This window comes from Chlorocebus sabaeus, chromosome 18 (genome assembly GCF_047675955.1).
Source record: "Chlorocebus sabaeus isolate Y175 chromosome 18, mChlSab1.0.hap1, whole genome shotgun sequence".
In the NCBI taxonomy this organism is placed as follows: domain Eukaryota; kingdom Metazoa; phylum Chordata; class Mammalia; order Primates; family Cercopithecidae; genus Chlorocebus; species Chlorocebus sabaeus.
The window spans coordinates 25072031-25090853 of record NC_132921.1 but is presented as its reverse complement, the minus strand read 5'-3'; the positions used below and the strand labels follow the sequence as shown (position 1 = coordinate 25090853).

General features: G+C 37.6%; 1 protein-coding gene across 13 annotated transcripts in view; it reads right to left on the bottom strand.

Moving 5' to 3' along the window:
* The window catches only part of TCF4 (transcription factor 4), a 366252-nt gene that overhangs the window by 177612 nt on the left and 169817 nt on the right, over window positions 1-18823 (bottom strand). For all 13 annotated transcript variants that reach the window (XM_008014004.3, XM_073006280.1, XM_008014010.3 and 10 more), the window contains one exon: window positions 3046-3110. In XM_008014004.3, coding sequence (XP_008012195.3) covers window positions 3046-3110 — 65 coding nt within the window. The remainder of the gene's footprint in view (window positions 1-3045; window positions 3111-18823) is intronic.

The following is an 18823-nucleotide window of genomic DNA, read 5'->3' as shown; positions in this document are numbered from 1 at the left end:
ATATTTAGTAAGAACTGAAAAAAGTTCATTTGGTTACTTTTGCTTATCTATTGGTTCATTTTCTACACAATTTTAAAAGTCTCAAAAAGTCACCATGTTTATTTCTGATAATTTCACATGGAAATGCATTAATGAAATAATATTATCCCATTACTATTTTTAATGAAAACAACTTAATTACTAGTAAAGAACCTGCCGGCTTTCGTTCTTCTGCTAAAATATATCCATTTTAAAAAGTGCCATATGTCCATTAGCATTAATGTTAAATCCTTAAGATAAATCTAAAATATGTATCTATTTTTTAACTTGATATATTTCTGAAACAATACATATCTCACAATAATAATGTATTCCTCCAGGACAGCCCTTTACTACCTGTTGCTTACCACCACTCTGTCTCTACACCAAACAAAAGGCTATTGGGACAGGAAGAAGCGTGTTTCCATATAGCACTGCTCACCCCTTTAAGTCCACAGGATACACTGTTATAATACGATAAAGCAGCTTTTGGAGCTCCTTAGGGCACACCATGTAAAGGTTTTCTATTCCGTATCTCAATCATGTAGTAAACAGAAGAAAACAAAAGCCTCCCCTCCACGAGTCACTCACCTTGTCACACAGTGGGGAATCATTTCAGCTGTGATCTGCTATTTAGACTTGAAGCCCAAGATACTGAGATTTTGCCTTTCTCTTTGGTTTGCATAGCTGGTGTTGTAGACAGGGATTCAAACAATACAGCACAAGAGAAACTAATTCACTGGAAGACACACTATGGTCTGTTCTCTCCTCAAATTTCACAGAAAGCAGAAATTCATACTCTGTACATTTTTCATCTTCAGTCCCTATTTCCCTCTGTCAGCAAATTTCCAAAATTTCACTTTTATTTATCTCTAAGTAATCACACTGTTTATGGAGATTGCTGCGACCATGCTAAGCACAGAGATAGTAGACTCTTGCAAGACTCACAACCACGAAGCACAAATTAAGAATGAAGGAATCTCCACACTCCACAGCTACATTATGAAGGCTTTTAAGAAAAGCATATGCAGTCATAGTGCTATATACAAAAGAATTTTCCTGGACATTAATGCCTCAAAACGAACCTCCCAAGGCCCAAAAATTCAGCCATCACATGCCAATCCATCCACCTCTCTTCCACCCTCTGCCCCTTTCCACTTCTCACCTTGTTTGAAAAAAAAAAAAAAAAAATTAACTTCAGTTTCACCCGAGGGAAGTATTCCCCACAAATGGAGAAAGGAGGGTCTGTGTTCTGCACATACACAGACAGACTCACACGGTCTGGATGATGCTTTCACAAGTTAAGGGGCCTCACGCTTACTCAGCAGAGGAAATCTTTGTGTCTGTGAGGAATCACGCCAATTCCTATTAGTAAGAAAGGATACAGGGGCGAGGAAGCCTATTCTCTCAATGACCAGAAAAAGGGGCCCAGCGAAAACAGAGACCTCTGCCATGACCATCTGCAGAAAGGAAGGATGTTGTCAACTTTCTTCTCCCCAAAACTCTAATGACCTCCGCCTTGACCCTCAGAAACCAGACCCACAGGAACACGTTCTTCTGCAGGAACTGAGAGCTTTACACCAGAGACACAGCACTCAGAGGCTTGTCGCCCAGGCTATCTAGCCCGAACATTTGCACTCACATTCCAAAGATGTTTCCGTTGCGCTGGAATGGCTGTAAATTTCTTTCCTGCAGAATTCTTTCCAAACAAACTGCCATGAACTGCACTCCGGCAGGAGCTCTTAAGCAAGCACTATTCACCTCAATGCAACAAATCTTTCAGATGCTGAATATGACTGAATTGGTGGCTGGGCCAAGGGAGTAAACTTTAAAAATGCAAATATATACAGGGAAAAAACAAACACACCAACCCACCAGAAGTCGTACCTTCCTATGTCTGATACGTAAAGGAAACTTTCCTCATAGGCTCGATTTTATTACGAAAACAAAACTTTGCTTACATTTTTCAGGGGTATATTAAACGGGCTGTTTAAAAAAAAATCAAAATAGATTCTTCCCCCATCAAGAACATGAGAGGGTGAGAGAGTTCAAGAGAGTAAGCATCCCCTTTCCAGCATCAAAAAAAAGTACATTTTGTTTGGGTAAATAATAAAAACAGTAGAGCGCTCTGAATATTGAAGAGAATTATTAAATTCCATCAAGAGTTTTCCAAAGAAACTAATGCACTAATAAAAAGGAAGTATAAATTTTTTAAAAAGATTTTAAATACATGATTAATACTGATATTGAACTGAAAAAGAAAGCATCTATAAAAACTCAATTGTCTTGAAACAAAGCTTGCACTTTTAGCCAGATAGTATTTTTAGAAATAGCCTCTCTCTGGAGAGTTTAAAGTATACAAATGCAGAGTGCCCAGAGACACAAACACACACATGCTATACCTTTGTATTACACTGGCATTTTATTATTTAATTAAAGTACTCTTATTTTTCTAGCTCACGCATGCTTCCCTTGAGACGGCTTTGCTGTTAGCCTGCTGGCCTTGACTTCCAGCCAAAAACAATTCAGAAACAAAAAGGGACAACAAATCATATTTTCACAGACATTTTTATCCCTCAATACAACCCTGTTTTCACACAACATCATACAGCCCCTATGAAAACTATAATTTAGGGCAATAGCCACCCAAAACCCAGGGTCTGACACATGACTCCGTGAAGTATTTCCTGCGTAAGAAATTCTTAAGTTCTTAATTGCAAACAAACTCCTTTGATAGAACCACTTTCACCGACATTGCTGGTTTGCAAACAGTGCCACTGGTACCGGCTGATGGATTAAAAAATAAAAACAAGCCCATGAACGTAGTTCTGATACAGCAGCGATCTAAAGATGAGGTTTTATTAGTTCTAAGCTCTGTGTTATTTCATTACTTAAAGAGAGAGCCATCATCTGACTTGCCAGTGCATCTTTGGTGTCACAGTTTAAAATGCATCATCTAATTTAGCAAACAAACTGATTTACCAGGTTAATCCTCTCAACCCTTCCGCAACAGAGATTCTCACTTACCTGGTGGCAACCCTGTAAGTTTGATTCTCTCCCATAAGATGAGTATGAGCCCCTTTCTGTTTTACCTGCCAAGAGAAACGACAAAAAAGTGTAAATTGTGTTTTTCCTTAAAAAAAAAATCTCCTCCAGGTAACAGACATCTACTGCTCTTCCCCGATGTTTACATACGTAAAGTAGGCACTACTGGCAATGTATGCAAGCAAGAGAGGGAATAACACTTCCTCACTCTGGCTATGATAAACTGGAAAAAAATATCCTTCATTCCTATTCTTAGCCAAACTGCTCCACACTTCCAAAAACTGTCATTCCAATGGCCTCCACTTTCTCTAACAAACAAATCGTAACTCCTTATTTTCACTTTCTCTTGCACAAAATTTAAACAATTTCATTTTTATTTACACAGCAGGCAAATTATCTATGTAATGACCCTAGCCTAGTAATTCCCATTGATTATATTGACACTTAATGGTGAGGCCAAAACTAATCAATCAAAGGCTCTCCAGATGGTGAATTTAGCAAAGAAACTATTCAAAATTCTGAGTCTCTCTCTCGTTTTCAAAAACTCCCTTTCCCAGGAGTGAGTCCCATCATGATCAAGATGATGATGGAATTTACATTTGGGAAACAGGGCTTTTGAAAAATTGCCTACTCTGAACCCAAGTTCAGATTCCACCAATAGACCCAGCAGCACAAGGGATTGTGGAATGTGAATGTCTGGTTCCAATTCTAACAGCCCGATTTTTATCTGTAGACTACTCTACAGAGATCTATGGACCCTTCAATGCCATTTGGCCACATCTAAGAATAAAATCAAGGGTGTTCATTTGTTTCTTTTTAAAGTTTAACCCCAATAATCATTAGGGAAGATAATGAAATCACATTACAAGAGATCTAAGCAGCAGAGTCCAGACAGCGACATGTGGAGAATAATTGTAGAAATCTGTCCATACCAGAACATTAAAAGGAGCTAAAAGAGGCAGATAGGTGCAGGTGCCTAAGACCCCACCCCATTCAAGTTTAAAGGATACTTCTTTCATCAAGACTGGAGCTTTACAGTAACCGTATGTGATACATAGGACTACACTATTCTTTTATCCAATGGGAAAACTCTAAACTTGTTTTTTGAGAGGCTGAATAGATTTCCTTCTGAAGTTTACAACCCCCAAGTTTTCCCCTCTCAACTCAACAGGAATGCTAAAAGTAACAGTAGCCTTTTTATCTTTTAGGTCAATGGCAATAGCAATGTTATTAGAGTATGCCTTCCTGATACCACACAAAGAATGTATCTTTGATACATTTATATCCATAAATTTTCTATCTGGTCAAAAGGGTACCCTGTATCCAAGTCATTATATATAGAAAATGGATAGCAGTTTTCAAAGAAAGCCAAACCTAAGTCTTAAAATTAACCCCCTGTTTCCCAGTATTAACTTTTCTACTGATTTTAATGAATCTTAAAGTTGGGAAAACACTTCCGCCCCATTTCTGGTCTAGCGTTCAGCGCAAAGTATAAAATCAATGCCCATATCAGTTTCAATTTCAGTGAAACAAGACACCATCGCACAGATTGTCAGTCGTAGAAGATGAAACAGAATAACTTCCATTGTATGAGGATTTTACATTGAAGAAAAGATACATTTATACTTGTATCAGCAGTGGGAATGGTCACAAAGACATATTTACTCATCTGTGTATGTCAAATTTAAGCTACTTACACCCTTTAACTTCTCTCTCTAAATGTTACTAACAGAGAAGGCTCGACCTTCATGAGCTATCAAAGGACGTGTGTCCTTCCTTAAGTTTTTGCATCTAAGAATGCTTCAATACCACCATTACATCACTTACTTTGACGTAATATTTGCTTGTTTAACAGGTAGATACGCAGGCAGGAAGCTGGGCAGGTAAGAAGGCAGGCAGAAAGAAAGATAGATAAAGTAGAATCTGCTCTGACTTCCTAAGAAACTGAACATCTAGTGTCCTGTTTTGGTCATTTCTAAAAATCTAAATTGTAAAATACAGTTTAAGGAAGAAAAAAACATCTATTTTTTTTTCTCTAGAAGAAATTCCTGAAGCTATCCCCTGTAGAATTTCACTACTCAGCATTATTTCCCAACTCGACTCCAACACACAGAACTGGAGGGAAGAATTTTTCTGCCAGGATTTGCCTCACTTATAGATATAAGTTGGGCTACTCCTTCCATTATTTTAAAGATAAAAGGGCAGGATTTTAAAAGGAGAGAGAGAATAAGTAGGAGAAAAAGAGAGGAAGAGTGGAATGCAAAGAGCAAGGGGTAGGAAAAGAAAGAGGGAGGAGGGAAAGAGGAGGAGAAGAATATGAATTCACGCTACAGAGTCCCCAAAGTACTCTTGGCTACATGGAACCCAGCATTCTTTACTATCATATCAGATACAGACTGCTTAATCTTAATTTTGCTTGTTAAAAAATATTTATCCAGATACAAAAATAAACCCACTGCAAATTACAAGTTGTCAGGGTTAAAAATCTACTCCTGTTTGTGTGGGGGAGGATAAGAGACCAGCATAGACATGAATCATTCTCAGTAATTTGAGTGTTTCCATGACATCAATGGGCACCCGTCCAGGGCTCTGTCGAAGTCTGCGAGGTACCAAAGAGGCAGCACAGCCAGCAGGAGGCTGGGAGGTAGACTTTTTTTTTTTTTTTTTTTTTTTAAGGATTATACTTCTTGTAAAGATTTCATCTGTAGCATCCACTTTTGCCATCAAATAGATCGGTCCAGAGATCATGAGCGAACACATTTCATTCTGATAGTGTAAGCCTTTAACTTTATTACATCTTTTTGTTCCCAAATTCAACTATAAATCTGCCCTCAGAGCCAAAACCCCTGTTTTGGAGCAAAATAATCAGGCACTGTGGATAAAGCCCAAGCACCTTCTCAAATATAAAATCGCGATTCCTATCATTTATTTTTTTTAAGATAAAAAGCAGCCATTTTAAAAGGGCACCTCGGTTTCTAGAAAAGAAACTATCTTTTGTGTAAATTATCCATTAAAAATTAGCTGTGGTCTTGATGTTGATTTTCTACTTAAAATTCACTTGGAACATTTGTTTCAGATAACAAAATTTTCAAGAGCGCTGATAACACGTTTGAGTAGGATCCTTAAGTAACTATCTGTGCTCATGAACACAAAAGCTCCTAAATATCTGTGTTTACTCTATGTCAGGCATGGATTTTTGTCACTTATACCAACTGGCTGGCGCGGACAGCCTCTTTCCTCCTTTCTCCATTCTTCACCACCCGCCTCCCCCCATCCCCACAACCACAACGGGGCTTTGAAAGAGCTGAAGATTCTATTTTTCCAATATTTAAAAGAGATAGCAGTGATGAACAAACCCGGCGCGTTCACTGCGGAATTTTCGAGACAACCCTCCGGTACTAGAATGCGACAGCCGCTGCGGATATTTTTTGGCACAAAGACAATGGTGGCAGTGCCAAGCCCCATGGCTAAAACTACTCAAAAGAGGCATAAGGGTAGCATTAATCGCTCAAGTCTTTTACTGCGTGGAGTACTGTTGTCCATATTTTTAAAACTAAAAGTACCCGTTAGTAACATTTGTTGTATGCCCATAAAGATGGGGTTGGCGAGGGTTGGGGGGGGGAGGAGGAAGATTCTGAAATATATACCAGAAACAAATCTTGTCAGGCATTTGATTCATTTTTATACCTAAAAGGACCAAATGTTAAATTTTGCTGCTGGTTACGATTTGCCGTGCATGAAATGAATATGACCTAATGGAGTACACGAAGGGCTGAATGAAAGCTATAGAGAGGATTTCATAAACTAAGTCGACATATTGGCTAAACAACTTTCTTCTGTAAAAATGATGTATACAAGCGAACATGTAATACTATGTCACAATTTTTAAAATTAAACAAGGAAAACGCTGTAAATGAGCAGACACAACATCCGTCAATCAATCCTTCTGGAGACAAAGGAGATCAACATGCAGCCCCGTCTACAGAACAAGTCGGCTTCTCCAGTGAGCAAACAGTTCAGGAAGTCAACATGTGTTCTGTCCAAATCGAACCCGTCCGCTGCTAAAGCCTATATTTAAATTTGATTATTAAAAATGGCACCAAATGACAATCAATAAAGGATTCACTTGCTTCCCCTGCCCGGGAAAAACTAATATGAGCAGGAAAGCCAAGCAACTTCCAATCTTTTTTTTTTTTTTTAAGTCAGTGTTTTGCTGATCTATTCAACAATCTTTTTATCTTGCTGTCCCAAGAAGGAGCAGGAAAATTTGCTTTTTATTTGAAGGTGATATGGTTAACAAATGTCTACAGATTTTCAAATTGAATATTTTTATATTCTTGTATTATCAGCCATTTGACTTCCAATTTTTTTTCCAATATATCCATGGTATCCTATTGTAAGGGGATGGGGTGACAATGAAAATATTACATGAAGGGAAAAAAATGATCTCATAAATCCATTCCACTCATAGGGATACTTCTAAGAAGGATCACCTTTGGTAGATTACCGCCCCTGGATACACATGACACTTCCTAAGCCACCTAGAAAGAGCTAGAGACAGACTAGCAACTTATCAATACAATGATTTCTAGAGATAAGCTCTAACAGAGACGATCCCTCTTGTGGTTGACCAGTAGGAGAATAACAGGGTCATGTTTGGTTGTGTATCCTTTCATTTGTAAAATGCCACTTTTAAAATTATACATAAATGACAGGTGTTTCACCCACTACTGAAATAGATGCATCTATATGGGAGAATATATCATCCCATGAAAAGCCTTGATGAAAAATTATCTGATGCTGCACGACAATACCAGGCAAGGCTGTTTCACTGTTAATCCTCATTCTGGGAACTGAAGAATGAGCCTTTTGTTCCCTGGCATCGGACTAGGGAACTCATCATAAACATGTTTGACTCAGAATAAATTTCTGTCCCCATCCTCAGACTCTCCCATCTCTGATTACCCTATGAATTTCTTTATACATATGTAGAAAGGACTAGTTCATTAAACAATGACTGAAATTTTTAGTAGTTCTGAACACACACATGAGGTTATTATTCACAGTCCTTCATCATTTCCACACCTGCCTTTTCCTTCCCTATCCAAATAAGAATAGCTGTGTCCTTACCATGTATTAACCACTGCTCAAAGCTCTACATAAAATGATTCATTCAATCTGCACAACAACCCCATAAGGCAGGTAATACAAACACCATTTTGCAGATGAGGAAACTGAGATCTAGAAAATCGCCCACAGCCACACAGATACAAGTGACAGAGCGAGGATTCAAACCCTGGCAGTTTGTTTGCCCAGACTGTGCTCTTAGCACTATGCTATGCTGCTGGTGTTTAACTCTGAGGGAAAAAAAAAAGTATAAATAAACTAGAGGCCCGACACTGAAGACTCTTAAATCCCACAGCTCAAAACACTCATGAATTTGATATGAAATTAATGAAAGTGTCTTATAGGCGATGATAATTTACATTTACATGGTGTTTTTTTCCTAAAAGGTCTCTAGGTACTTTATAGCTGCACAAATGATACACATGGATTCTGTGATGTCTTAAAATAAACTGCCACCATCTCCACACATTAACGCAAAGCAACTAATTAACAAAAACATGGCAGAAAACTGCATTTCTACACCTTCTCTATGTGAAGACTATGTCTTTGTATTAAGATGTACAGAAGAGTAAAAGTAAAAATATAATTATAATACAGGGCAACCCAGCATCACTCAGCATCATCTACAGAATAGTGGTCCCACAATAGGCTCCAAAAACCAAAAGGGAGACTAATTAAAAGAATCTACGAACTGTTACAAGCTATTCCCCACCCCCCAACAGATTTACATTGTATCTAGCATGTTCAAGGCTCTGAGAAGTACTGCAGTTGAGACATTTAATTCAGGGTTTTCTTTTTTTTTAAGGAGATGGGGTCTCACTATGTTGCCCAAAGTTCTCTCAAACTCCTGGGCTCAAGGATTCTTCTGCACTGGTCTCCAGAGGAGCTGGGATCACAGGCATGAGACACTGTACTTGGCTTTCAGTTTAGTTTTATACAATGTTTCCTAAACTGACTTGAGCATACATGCCTGTCCTCATCATTTTTGTGTCTATTAATACAAGAGCTGATAGCCTTTAAGAACTACTATTATTTAAAACTTAACACTAAGAATATATCAGGTTACTATGTATTTGCAGTTTTCTATCAGATAAATTATGTAGGTTCAAAAATTAAATTGTTATTTTATTTAAATTGATATGAAAACATTTTAACTAATTTGCTGGTTTCCACTGGCTTATATTTCTTACGGTAATCTGTGGCCATGCAGGTGTAGCTTCATTGTTCTGACTAGCTAGTCAACTTTACTCCTGATCCCAGTTTGGAGGTGAGACTCTGGGTTTACAAAAAAGCAGAAGGTGACATTATTCTTTCGATTTCAAAAATTTCAGAGAAGAGCACTGGTTCTCTCCTACAGAATCTTATGATACAGGGACAACTCTGCCTTCATCCACAGTCATTTAAAAATCTAAATGTAAAATAAATTTGCGCTAAAAGAATTACAATTCCATTACAGCAAATAAACTAGTCATCCAACAACCTAGGAAATCCTATAAAGACAAATAGGGGAAAAGGTAACTAACCAGGCACATAGCTTGTATGTATCAAGTGATAATGAAAAATGGGCAGTAAACCATTTTTTTCTGGAAAAGACTGGCATTAACCCTCTCTTTCACTGATGTTCTTTTAGTCCTAAAAACAGAATACTCAGTAATGGCCTATAGCTCTGGAAACTGTGAGATCCCACTGGAAATTGTGAGTTTTGGCTGCATTTCATCACTGATTTACTGATTCACCTCATCTCATCTAGGCACTGTGCTGCCTTTAACACAGTATGAGTACTGAAATTCCAGGTTGTATCTTAAGGTGCCACCAAAAGTCTTCACTTTAGGGCTCTGCTAAGTGAAGATTTTCAGATTCTATACTCAATTCTTCATAAAGCACTTATATTTGTAATGCACTATCTCACATGCAAATTTAACTTACATTATTTAAGACAACACACCCTAAAACTCATTAAATGGACATTTTAGTCCATGTTTTTACAGATGAAGTAACTAAATTAAGGGTAACCAGCTCATATAGTTAAAAAGGCTGCACAGATATGAAGTGGCGAAGTTAGCACACAGACCTCCAGTTCCAGTATCAAGACTTTCCCACAATACGACACCTCTGTTTGGAGTTTTCTAGATGTATTATTATCACTGCCTACTGTAGCAACAACCATTGCCTTCTCACTACCGTAATCCTCTCCCCAAATAATTTAAACTCAATTCATAAAGTCAAAGAGTTCTCAAGTTCCTTGATGGATGAAAATGTCCTAATCGATAAGCATTTTGAGTGAACATCCTCCAGTCCATCAAAAACTACCTTTTCAGTGCAGAATAAAAACATTGTCCTAGATGATTTCACATGGCCCAGACAACAACAGCCAAAATCAGCCCCTCACTTGGCATCCTGCTTAGGAGAAGTGCACACATTATCAAATTAAAGCACATGAGTTTTATGCTTGATTTTCCGAACACAGGAAAATCTTTCATTGAAAATAACACTAATTCCACAGAGTGTGCAATTAATCAACATAATCATGGGGATAACTTAGCTGTTTGGGGAGGTGTGTCAAATAACTCTTTAAGGCCACTAAAGTACCACTTGAACCACCAAAGTAATGATTTTCTGAATCAGCAATTTGTACAAGGGTCCCCTAGAGACCTGAAGGACTAAGGGCAATCCTGAAATCACTCAACTTACTTCTAATGAGTAACTTACCATTGGCTTTATGTGAATAGTATCTTCACAGCGATGCCTACCCTACCTTATATTTTTACTGCAGTTTGAGTCTATAATAATTGGATATAACCAAGGCAATTAAGGACTTGTGTGGTCTTGGAAAAAACAGCATATGCATTTGAAAGCTTATTTTTTATTCAAAAGAACATAATAGTTTTTCATATAAAAATGAAAAAAAGCTCATCTTGCAATACATGCTAAAGGTGTCAAAAGCAAGCAGAAATAAAATATTTTCACTGTATTTTTAGGCAGAAGGAAGACTCACGGTGAGCTGGTGAGTGTGGAGAAAAGCAATTGCCTCAAATTCAATTCATGGCTAAGAAACCTTGCTGATCAGGAGAATTATCAGCAAGACTTTGCCTAAAAACAGATTCCTGGGTTCTCTTCTCCATGGTATGTGAATTCAGTAGAGTCTGGCATTCTCTTTTTTTTTTTTTTTTTTTTTTTGAGACAGAGTCTGGCTCTGTTGCCCAGGCTGGAGTGCAGTGGTGTGATCTCAGCTCACTGCAACCTCCACCTCCTGGGTTCAAGTGATTCTCCTGCCTCAGCCTCCCAAGTAGCTGGGATTATAGGCATATGCCATCACCCTGGCTAATTTTTGTATTTTTAGTAGAGATGGGGTTTCACCATGTTGGTCAGGCTGGTCTTGAACTCCTGACCTCAAGTGATCTACCTGCTTCAGCCTCCCAAACTGCCAGGATTACAGGTGTGAGTCACCGTGCCCAGTAGATTTTTTTTTTCTTGTAAATAAAATTCCACTGGTTATTCTGACCAGCTAGGGAGACAAGCAACCAATGTAAGTGATAGGCACAGCTCTACAGGTTACATTAGCTAAAACTCCAATAAACCTGGTAACATGATGGATAACAAAAAGTAGATTACTACTAGAACCAACCTATTTAAGCAGAGTTTTTTTAAAAGACAAGGAATTGTTGATCCCCAAGGTCATTTCAGACAGTTACATTTCATGGGTTACAGAAACCTTTCTCTGGCAGCATGCTAGGCCTTCAAATGTGCTCATCTCCAATAATGAAGGCTGTTTTTTTTTTTTTAAGAAATCAATTTTACATTGCCAAATTGATTCCCCTAATAAACAACAGTATCCCAAATATGAGAATCCTGGAGTTTTGTTAAAGTTGCTTCTCAGATCAGATCTGATCAGATCCATTGGCCCACTGCTCTGAAAGCATCTCTCTTCTATCTCAAGAGTGGAAGTCACCTTTAGAATACAGGATCCAACTCTAGTGAACCTCACCTGGTTCATTCATTTAAAAGGGCCCTTCTGCCCCTTCTCTGACTGTCCATGTTCCATGGAGGCATGACAAGTCCACAGTGAGGGAGAGAATTCAGTCCTTTCCCTTTCATTGGAGGAGAAGGGTGACATTTCTGGCCGAACGTAATAGAGACAACATCATCTGGGCAAGACTTTGTTGCCTGGCTAAATATTTTGGAATTTATTGGCAAATCTGAAGGAAATCAGCAGCCACATTTCACCACACAAATCACTTTTAATCATAAATTATTTGCTGCTCATTTAACTGAATGTTCCACTAGAGTCTTAGCAACAGTAAATGTAGAAGATAAAAATGATAAAACTCTAAATAAGCCACAGTGGGATGGAAAAGAGAGGAAAAGGTTTAGTATTTTATTTGTTATAGAGTAGTCTACATAGGCACTTAGTTGTCTATACAGAAAAATTGAGTATTTAAGGACCATGGTACATAGGTGATAGCCTTAATTTTCAAGCTAAGTTTACAATGAACACGAATGTAACAGTGTTCATCTCTTAAACCACACACATTGGATATGATACTCAAAACTACATCAAAAGAATGGGGGGGCATGACAATGTTATATATGGTATATAGACAGATATAATACATACATATATACACACATATATAAATGACATTTTTAACCCCAGACCGAAGATAATCCAGCTGCCATTTGTATAGTTATCTGTAATATGTTAAATGACCATTTCTCTAGCCTTAGCACTGAATACAATTGACCTATATCCCCTAAACATGAACTACTGAGAGAACCTGGAGGGGAGTGGGAGGAACAGCCCAGAATTCAAAACGCATTCCAAGGAAGACAAAGAGTAGGAAGATTGCTAACCATTATATTTATAGAAGAATGATGTTTTCCAGCCAAGCCTGCTCTTCAAGATCAACTTCAAGAGAATGGGCCCATAATAATAACCAAACTGCCAGATACGCAGGGCCACACTCTCCAGAGTCCAACCAGCCTGCAGCACTAGTTATTGCTCAAGGAAGGGGAAGGTTGGTAGACGAATGGTCCCATGCTGAGATGTTTAAGAGAAGCCTCCCAATGACCGAATCTAGGAGCATGACTCAATCAAGAGAGGAAGGTGGGGAGGATAGGAAGGAAGAGGAGAGGCAGAGGGAAGGATGAGAGGAAGGAGAAAGAGAAAAGAGAAAGCTGACAAGGAGTAGCCAGAAGAATGATCTCATCCTATAAAAAGTATGCAAGAAAATAAAATGCATTACATATAATATGTTTACAGACTACAATTTTTAATCCTGAAACCTGCAAAAACTGTCATCTGAATAGTGGTGAATGAAGCCTAAAAAACATAATATAGGGAAATTCATATTTGTTGGGTGCTTTCTGTGTACCATGTGCTGGATGCAAGAGAGTCAACAATGGGCATTATTCTCAAGGAGGTAACAGTTTAGATGACTAAAATACCAGGAGTAACACAATGCTATCCATCAGTAAGGATATAATGGGAACCCAGAGAAGCACCAAGAAAGAGCATCCAATACAACTTCATTGAAGACAAGGTGGTAACAGGAGAGACATGTATGTGAGATTTCATGCAAGTTGACATTCTAACGGAGGTAATAAGGACTTAATATTTGTTATAATGCAATTCTTAGTTATTCGACAATGTTAAATGAAAATAAGTAAACACTAATAAGTAAAAGTTTATATAATTTATCCAAAACAAATTTTAAGGTAACTGGAACCTAAAATTAGAAAGAGGAAAAACTGGAAGAAAAAATTTAAAAAAAAACCTGTAGATGACACTTCTGCCCTTCCACAGCTCTAAGTTCTCTGTTCACTCCATGGCTGGTTTGGAAGTTTTTATGGCTTTTGCTTACAAATTAGAGAAATTTGCAATATAAGACAAAAGAACTATAAAAATCTAAACTGCCTTCTCAGTACAACAAATACCAAACTGACTCAATCAAGTCATTTAATTTCAGAGATACACAGAAATCACCTACACAAATTAAATTATTATAAAGACTTTGATGGAACCTTGTCAACAAAAATTGTTGCCATTTTTGTTTTTTGTTTTTGGGACGGAGTCTCGCTCTACGGTCCAGGCTGGAGTACAGTGGCGCAATCTCGGCTCACTGCAAGCTCCGCCTCCTGGGTTCACACCATTCTCCTGCCTCAGCCTCCTTAGTAGCTGGGACTACAGGTGCCCGCCACCACGCCGGGCTAATTTTTGCATTTTTAGTAGAAACGGGGTTTCACGTGTTAGCCAGGATGGTCTCGATCTCCTGACCTCGTGATCCGCCAGCGTCGGCCTCCCGAAGTGCTGGGATTACAGGCGTGAGCCACCGCGCCCGGCCTAATTGTTGCCATTTTTAAAAGACATACTCGTTACCCAGAGCCCTGACCATCACTACCAGGACCCAAGGATGCTCTCCACCCAGGCGATGGCAGAGGGGCTGGCATTCTTCCTCTGTAATTGCCCTTGTATAGTTTATTCCTGTGTCCTGGGAGTAAAGAGACCATCAGTGATTTGTTCCTTTAATATCTCATACTCTACAAACAACAACTGCAAAAGCAAAACAAAACAAAAAAGATTTTACTCAAACTGCCATTCTCAATGTTTGCCAGTGAGCATAGCTTAATCTGGTTTGCAAGGAAACCAAAAATGCCTTTATAAAGCATCATGATGTAAACGTACTCACATTTTCCTTGGCGAAGCAAGTGAAAACTATCGACCGACCAAAACAGGAATTTTTCTACTAGGGATTACCTACCACATCCATTACAAACAAATAGTCATATTTCAAAATTTCAATGGCTTATCTATCCCCTTTTAAGTTCTATTCCCAACTTAGTCCAACAAGAATACTTCTCAAATATAATCAAGCCAAGGGGAATATGAAAGCAATGAAAATATGGTTAATCGTGATACACAAGCAACCACTTCAAAAACTCAAGACTATTACAAGCATTGCATGTTATTTGAACTATCAGGACTATCTATTTAGCAAAAACACACCCAAAACAAAACCTCACCTTTATTTCCAAATAAAAACAAATTAACTGCCATGCTCAGTATTAAGCTACAACTTTATAATCATGGTAAATATCTGATCAGTTATATAAAAATAAAATGAAACAAAACAAAAAACAAAAAAAAAACAACCTTGAAAAGTAAAGTTAACCTCACACACGAGTCAGTTCCTATCTGAGGAGCCAGCAGAGGGCGCACATGCCCCAACAAGAGCCGGCTATGGCCTGGCACTCCCCAAACTTATTTAGTACTAAGTCTCACCAAATCTGTATGGGGGAGGAGGGGTACAGTTGGCCAATCAGTGGCATTGATAAAACTAATGTGCTCAATTTAGGATCAGTAAGAAATATACACAAGTACACTTTAGTATTAAATACTGACTTTAACAGAGGTTTCTTAGCTGCTCCATAGAAAGTTGTTTCATTAAAAAGATTTGTACAGAAGTGAGCTTCTGTCAGTTTTCAAGGTCACAGTAGTTTTTATTGCCCCATCTGACCTATATGAGGACTTATTTGTAATGCATGAATTTATGGAAGTAAATTAAATATTAAATTTCTAACATAACACATATTTTTAGCAAAGTCTCTTTCAGTGTGTGTATATTTCTGTGTGTCTTATACAAATCTATGAATTAACTTTTGTAACCCTAGAGCAATCAAATATGTAGCATTTAATGGATAAATTGAGATATGTAAGTTCCTTATTTTCCCACTGGTTTGTGTTTGATTGATTACTTGCAAATTGTCTATTCTGCGTCTCTATATCACAGTATTTGCTTTGGGGTTACAGTAGTTATACCAGAAGAGTACCCCACAGCTATGTATGTGCACATACATAAAGGTAGGGCACTGTTTATTGTTTTAAAGAAGTTTTCCTGTAAATGCAAAAGTCTCAAATTGTTCCTACTAGTTTCCAAGCTTGTTGAAACAATAGCACAAATTGAAAAAAAAATAGTTCATAAAAGCACCAAATTAAAATGAACAACAAAGACTACATTATTTACTTTTACAGATAACAATTAAATAATCCACAACATATTCGATCTCTAATTTCAAATAGGTTAGAATGAATGGAAGGCCTGCCCCTAAGTTTTAAGCTAGAAAGCCTGGTAGGATAATTAGCTGCCACTGTCCCTCCACCTAAATGATCTTAGCCAAAAAGCTTGATCTTAGCCAAAAAGCTAAGAAGCAATTCCTAAATGATTATTTCAACCTCACCTCTCTATTCACCAAACAAAAACAAAAAAGCCAAGTAACATATCTATCTATCTATCTATATTTTAGCATTCTTCATAAACTTGAGAGAACTTAATTTATAGACTCTAAAACCCAGGTGGCCTATGTTACACATAGGTCACAATAAATAATATGCCTCCTTTGGCCAATGTGGCTAACACCATTTCTGCCTAAGCTCTCAGTTCTGAAATGTTCGCACAATCTGTTAAGTCCAGGGAAATTTAAATGATTTTGACATGCAGCCTGCTAAGGCCAGTGACGGGGATAATGCCTCTTTACGTGGGTAAAATTTTGTGGCATATAGGTCACTCTCGTAAGGGGAATCAACTGTGTGTCTCTTCTTTGCATTTCCACCACAATCCTTCATCTTGCAGCCTGGAGCTGAGAGTGAAATGCAAGAAAGGAGCCGAGTGCTCAAAGCAAAAATCTGCTTCCAGGACAATCCATTATATCTGACAAGTTAAATGTTCCATGGTAGGCCATATGGCATCAGAGCAGGCCCGACGATGGAAGAGGGGAACTCAGCAAATGCATCACAATTAAGGAGTTTGGCTACAGACTTTACTTTGAATTACTTATTTTGTTATATCAAAGTTTAAATGCAGTCCCCCACATTTTCAACTGAATTCCTTTGATGAGACCATTTTTCAAGAAGCATCACAAATTCTTTTCTCATCCCATTACTGTGGGCCCTTAAATCTATCTATAGGTGAAGGTAGACATGGCCATTTTTACCAAATGGAGTTTCAAAGAAGAGGACCTGTAGCTGCATTTTTAAAATGTCTTCAAGACAAATACTATGTAAGCCCTATCTGCTCACTAGATTAGGATATGTAAATGAAAGTGATCATTGGATTGGGGCATTTAAATGAAACTGATAGAACATTAAGTGAAACCAGTTTTCAATATTAAGTCTAAAAAATCTTAAAAGAACTGACATATTCCTGTTTCTTCTGTGGTTTACTTATTATCTATCAAATGAATGAATGGGCTGGACTGACTCTGTTGAATTTATCTCCTCCTAGCATAGCACCAAAAAGGAACTCTGTACATCCTGCTAATACCATGTCCCAGAGACAAGTTTTATAAGCTCCCTAAGACACTCTGATGATTAAAACTAAGTTGCCTAAAATAATATTTGTCATTAGGGACAATGTAATGTAAAGATTGGTACTGAATCAAGATATGCATTTATTACATTAAGGCAGGGGAAGATAAAATTGATAAAATCATTGAAATAGTTAATAGTATGCTACAGCACGTTACCCTTCTTTTAAATTAAAAACGAATGTTTTTACTTCTCTCAAAGAATTATCAGGGGAGATCTGTACCTATAATAAAAACTGAAACAGCTTTCAGTAGAAGTATCCAAACTCATCTGCTCCAATGGTAATTTTATCAACTCCTTTACTTCCTCAGGATGATTTTCTTGAGCAAATTGTGTGTGTTGTGTGTGTATGTGTGTGTAGTAATAGGTAGATTCTAAACAATAATGATTATCGTTAAGGAATTCACACTGGTTTGCAAACATGAAATTCATAATGATTAAGAGAAACATGCACGCATTTTTCCAAAAGAGAAAATGTTAAGACTCGTTTCCCTAAACTATTTTCACTCTCTATTTCTCCAGAGGGTCACTATTTCCCTCAAATGCACTCGCTTCTGCCTTAATTAAGGATAACATTGTTTCAATGAGCCTGTATATACTTTATAAGAATGAGTCATTTTGCTTTATGTTGAAACTTATGAACACATTTTTTTCTGGTGGTCTTAAAGTTATCATTTGTTAATAATCTAATGTAATGTTATATTTGCATCTCCCTTATTTTTAAATATGAGATGATTTACTGAATTATAAAAGATGGTATGTGGGATATGAATTGGTCGTTTGCATCCTGTATTAACAATCAATTGTTAAAAACTGTTATGATGTCTTATATTTTATTAAGTGCTTTTCAACAAACATGCTCAAATGAGCTTCCTCATAATCCTGTTAGGTAGATACAACAATTATCATTTATACTTTCATTCTGGATGTGAGAAAAAAGGGATAGTTGGTGGTTAATTTATTTGCCTTAGAGTACACAGCTATGAAAGAGAAGAGTCCCATCTTTTGCCCAGGCCTACCTAAATGTCAGCATTATATTTTATCATGCCATACGTGAGGAAGCAGGGCCATTAAAAAGATGCAGTTTTACTTACATGTAAGTTCATAGATTATACATTTTTACTTTTTATCTAAGAAAAGTAGTCAAATGTTTTGGTCTGTGTTAGTGCCCAGGTTGAAAAAGGACACACCTGGCACATAATTACACTTGCCCACACACACACAAACATACGTACAGGTTTATAAAATGTAGCCACATACACCTCAGCACCA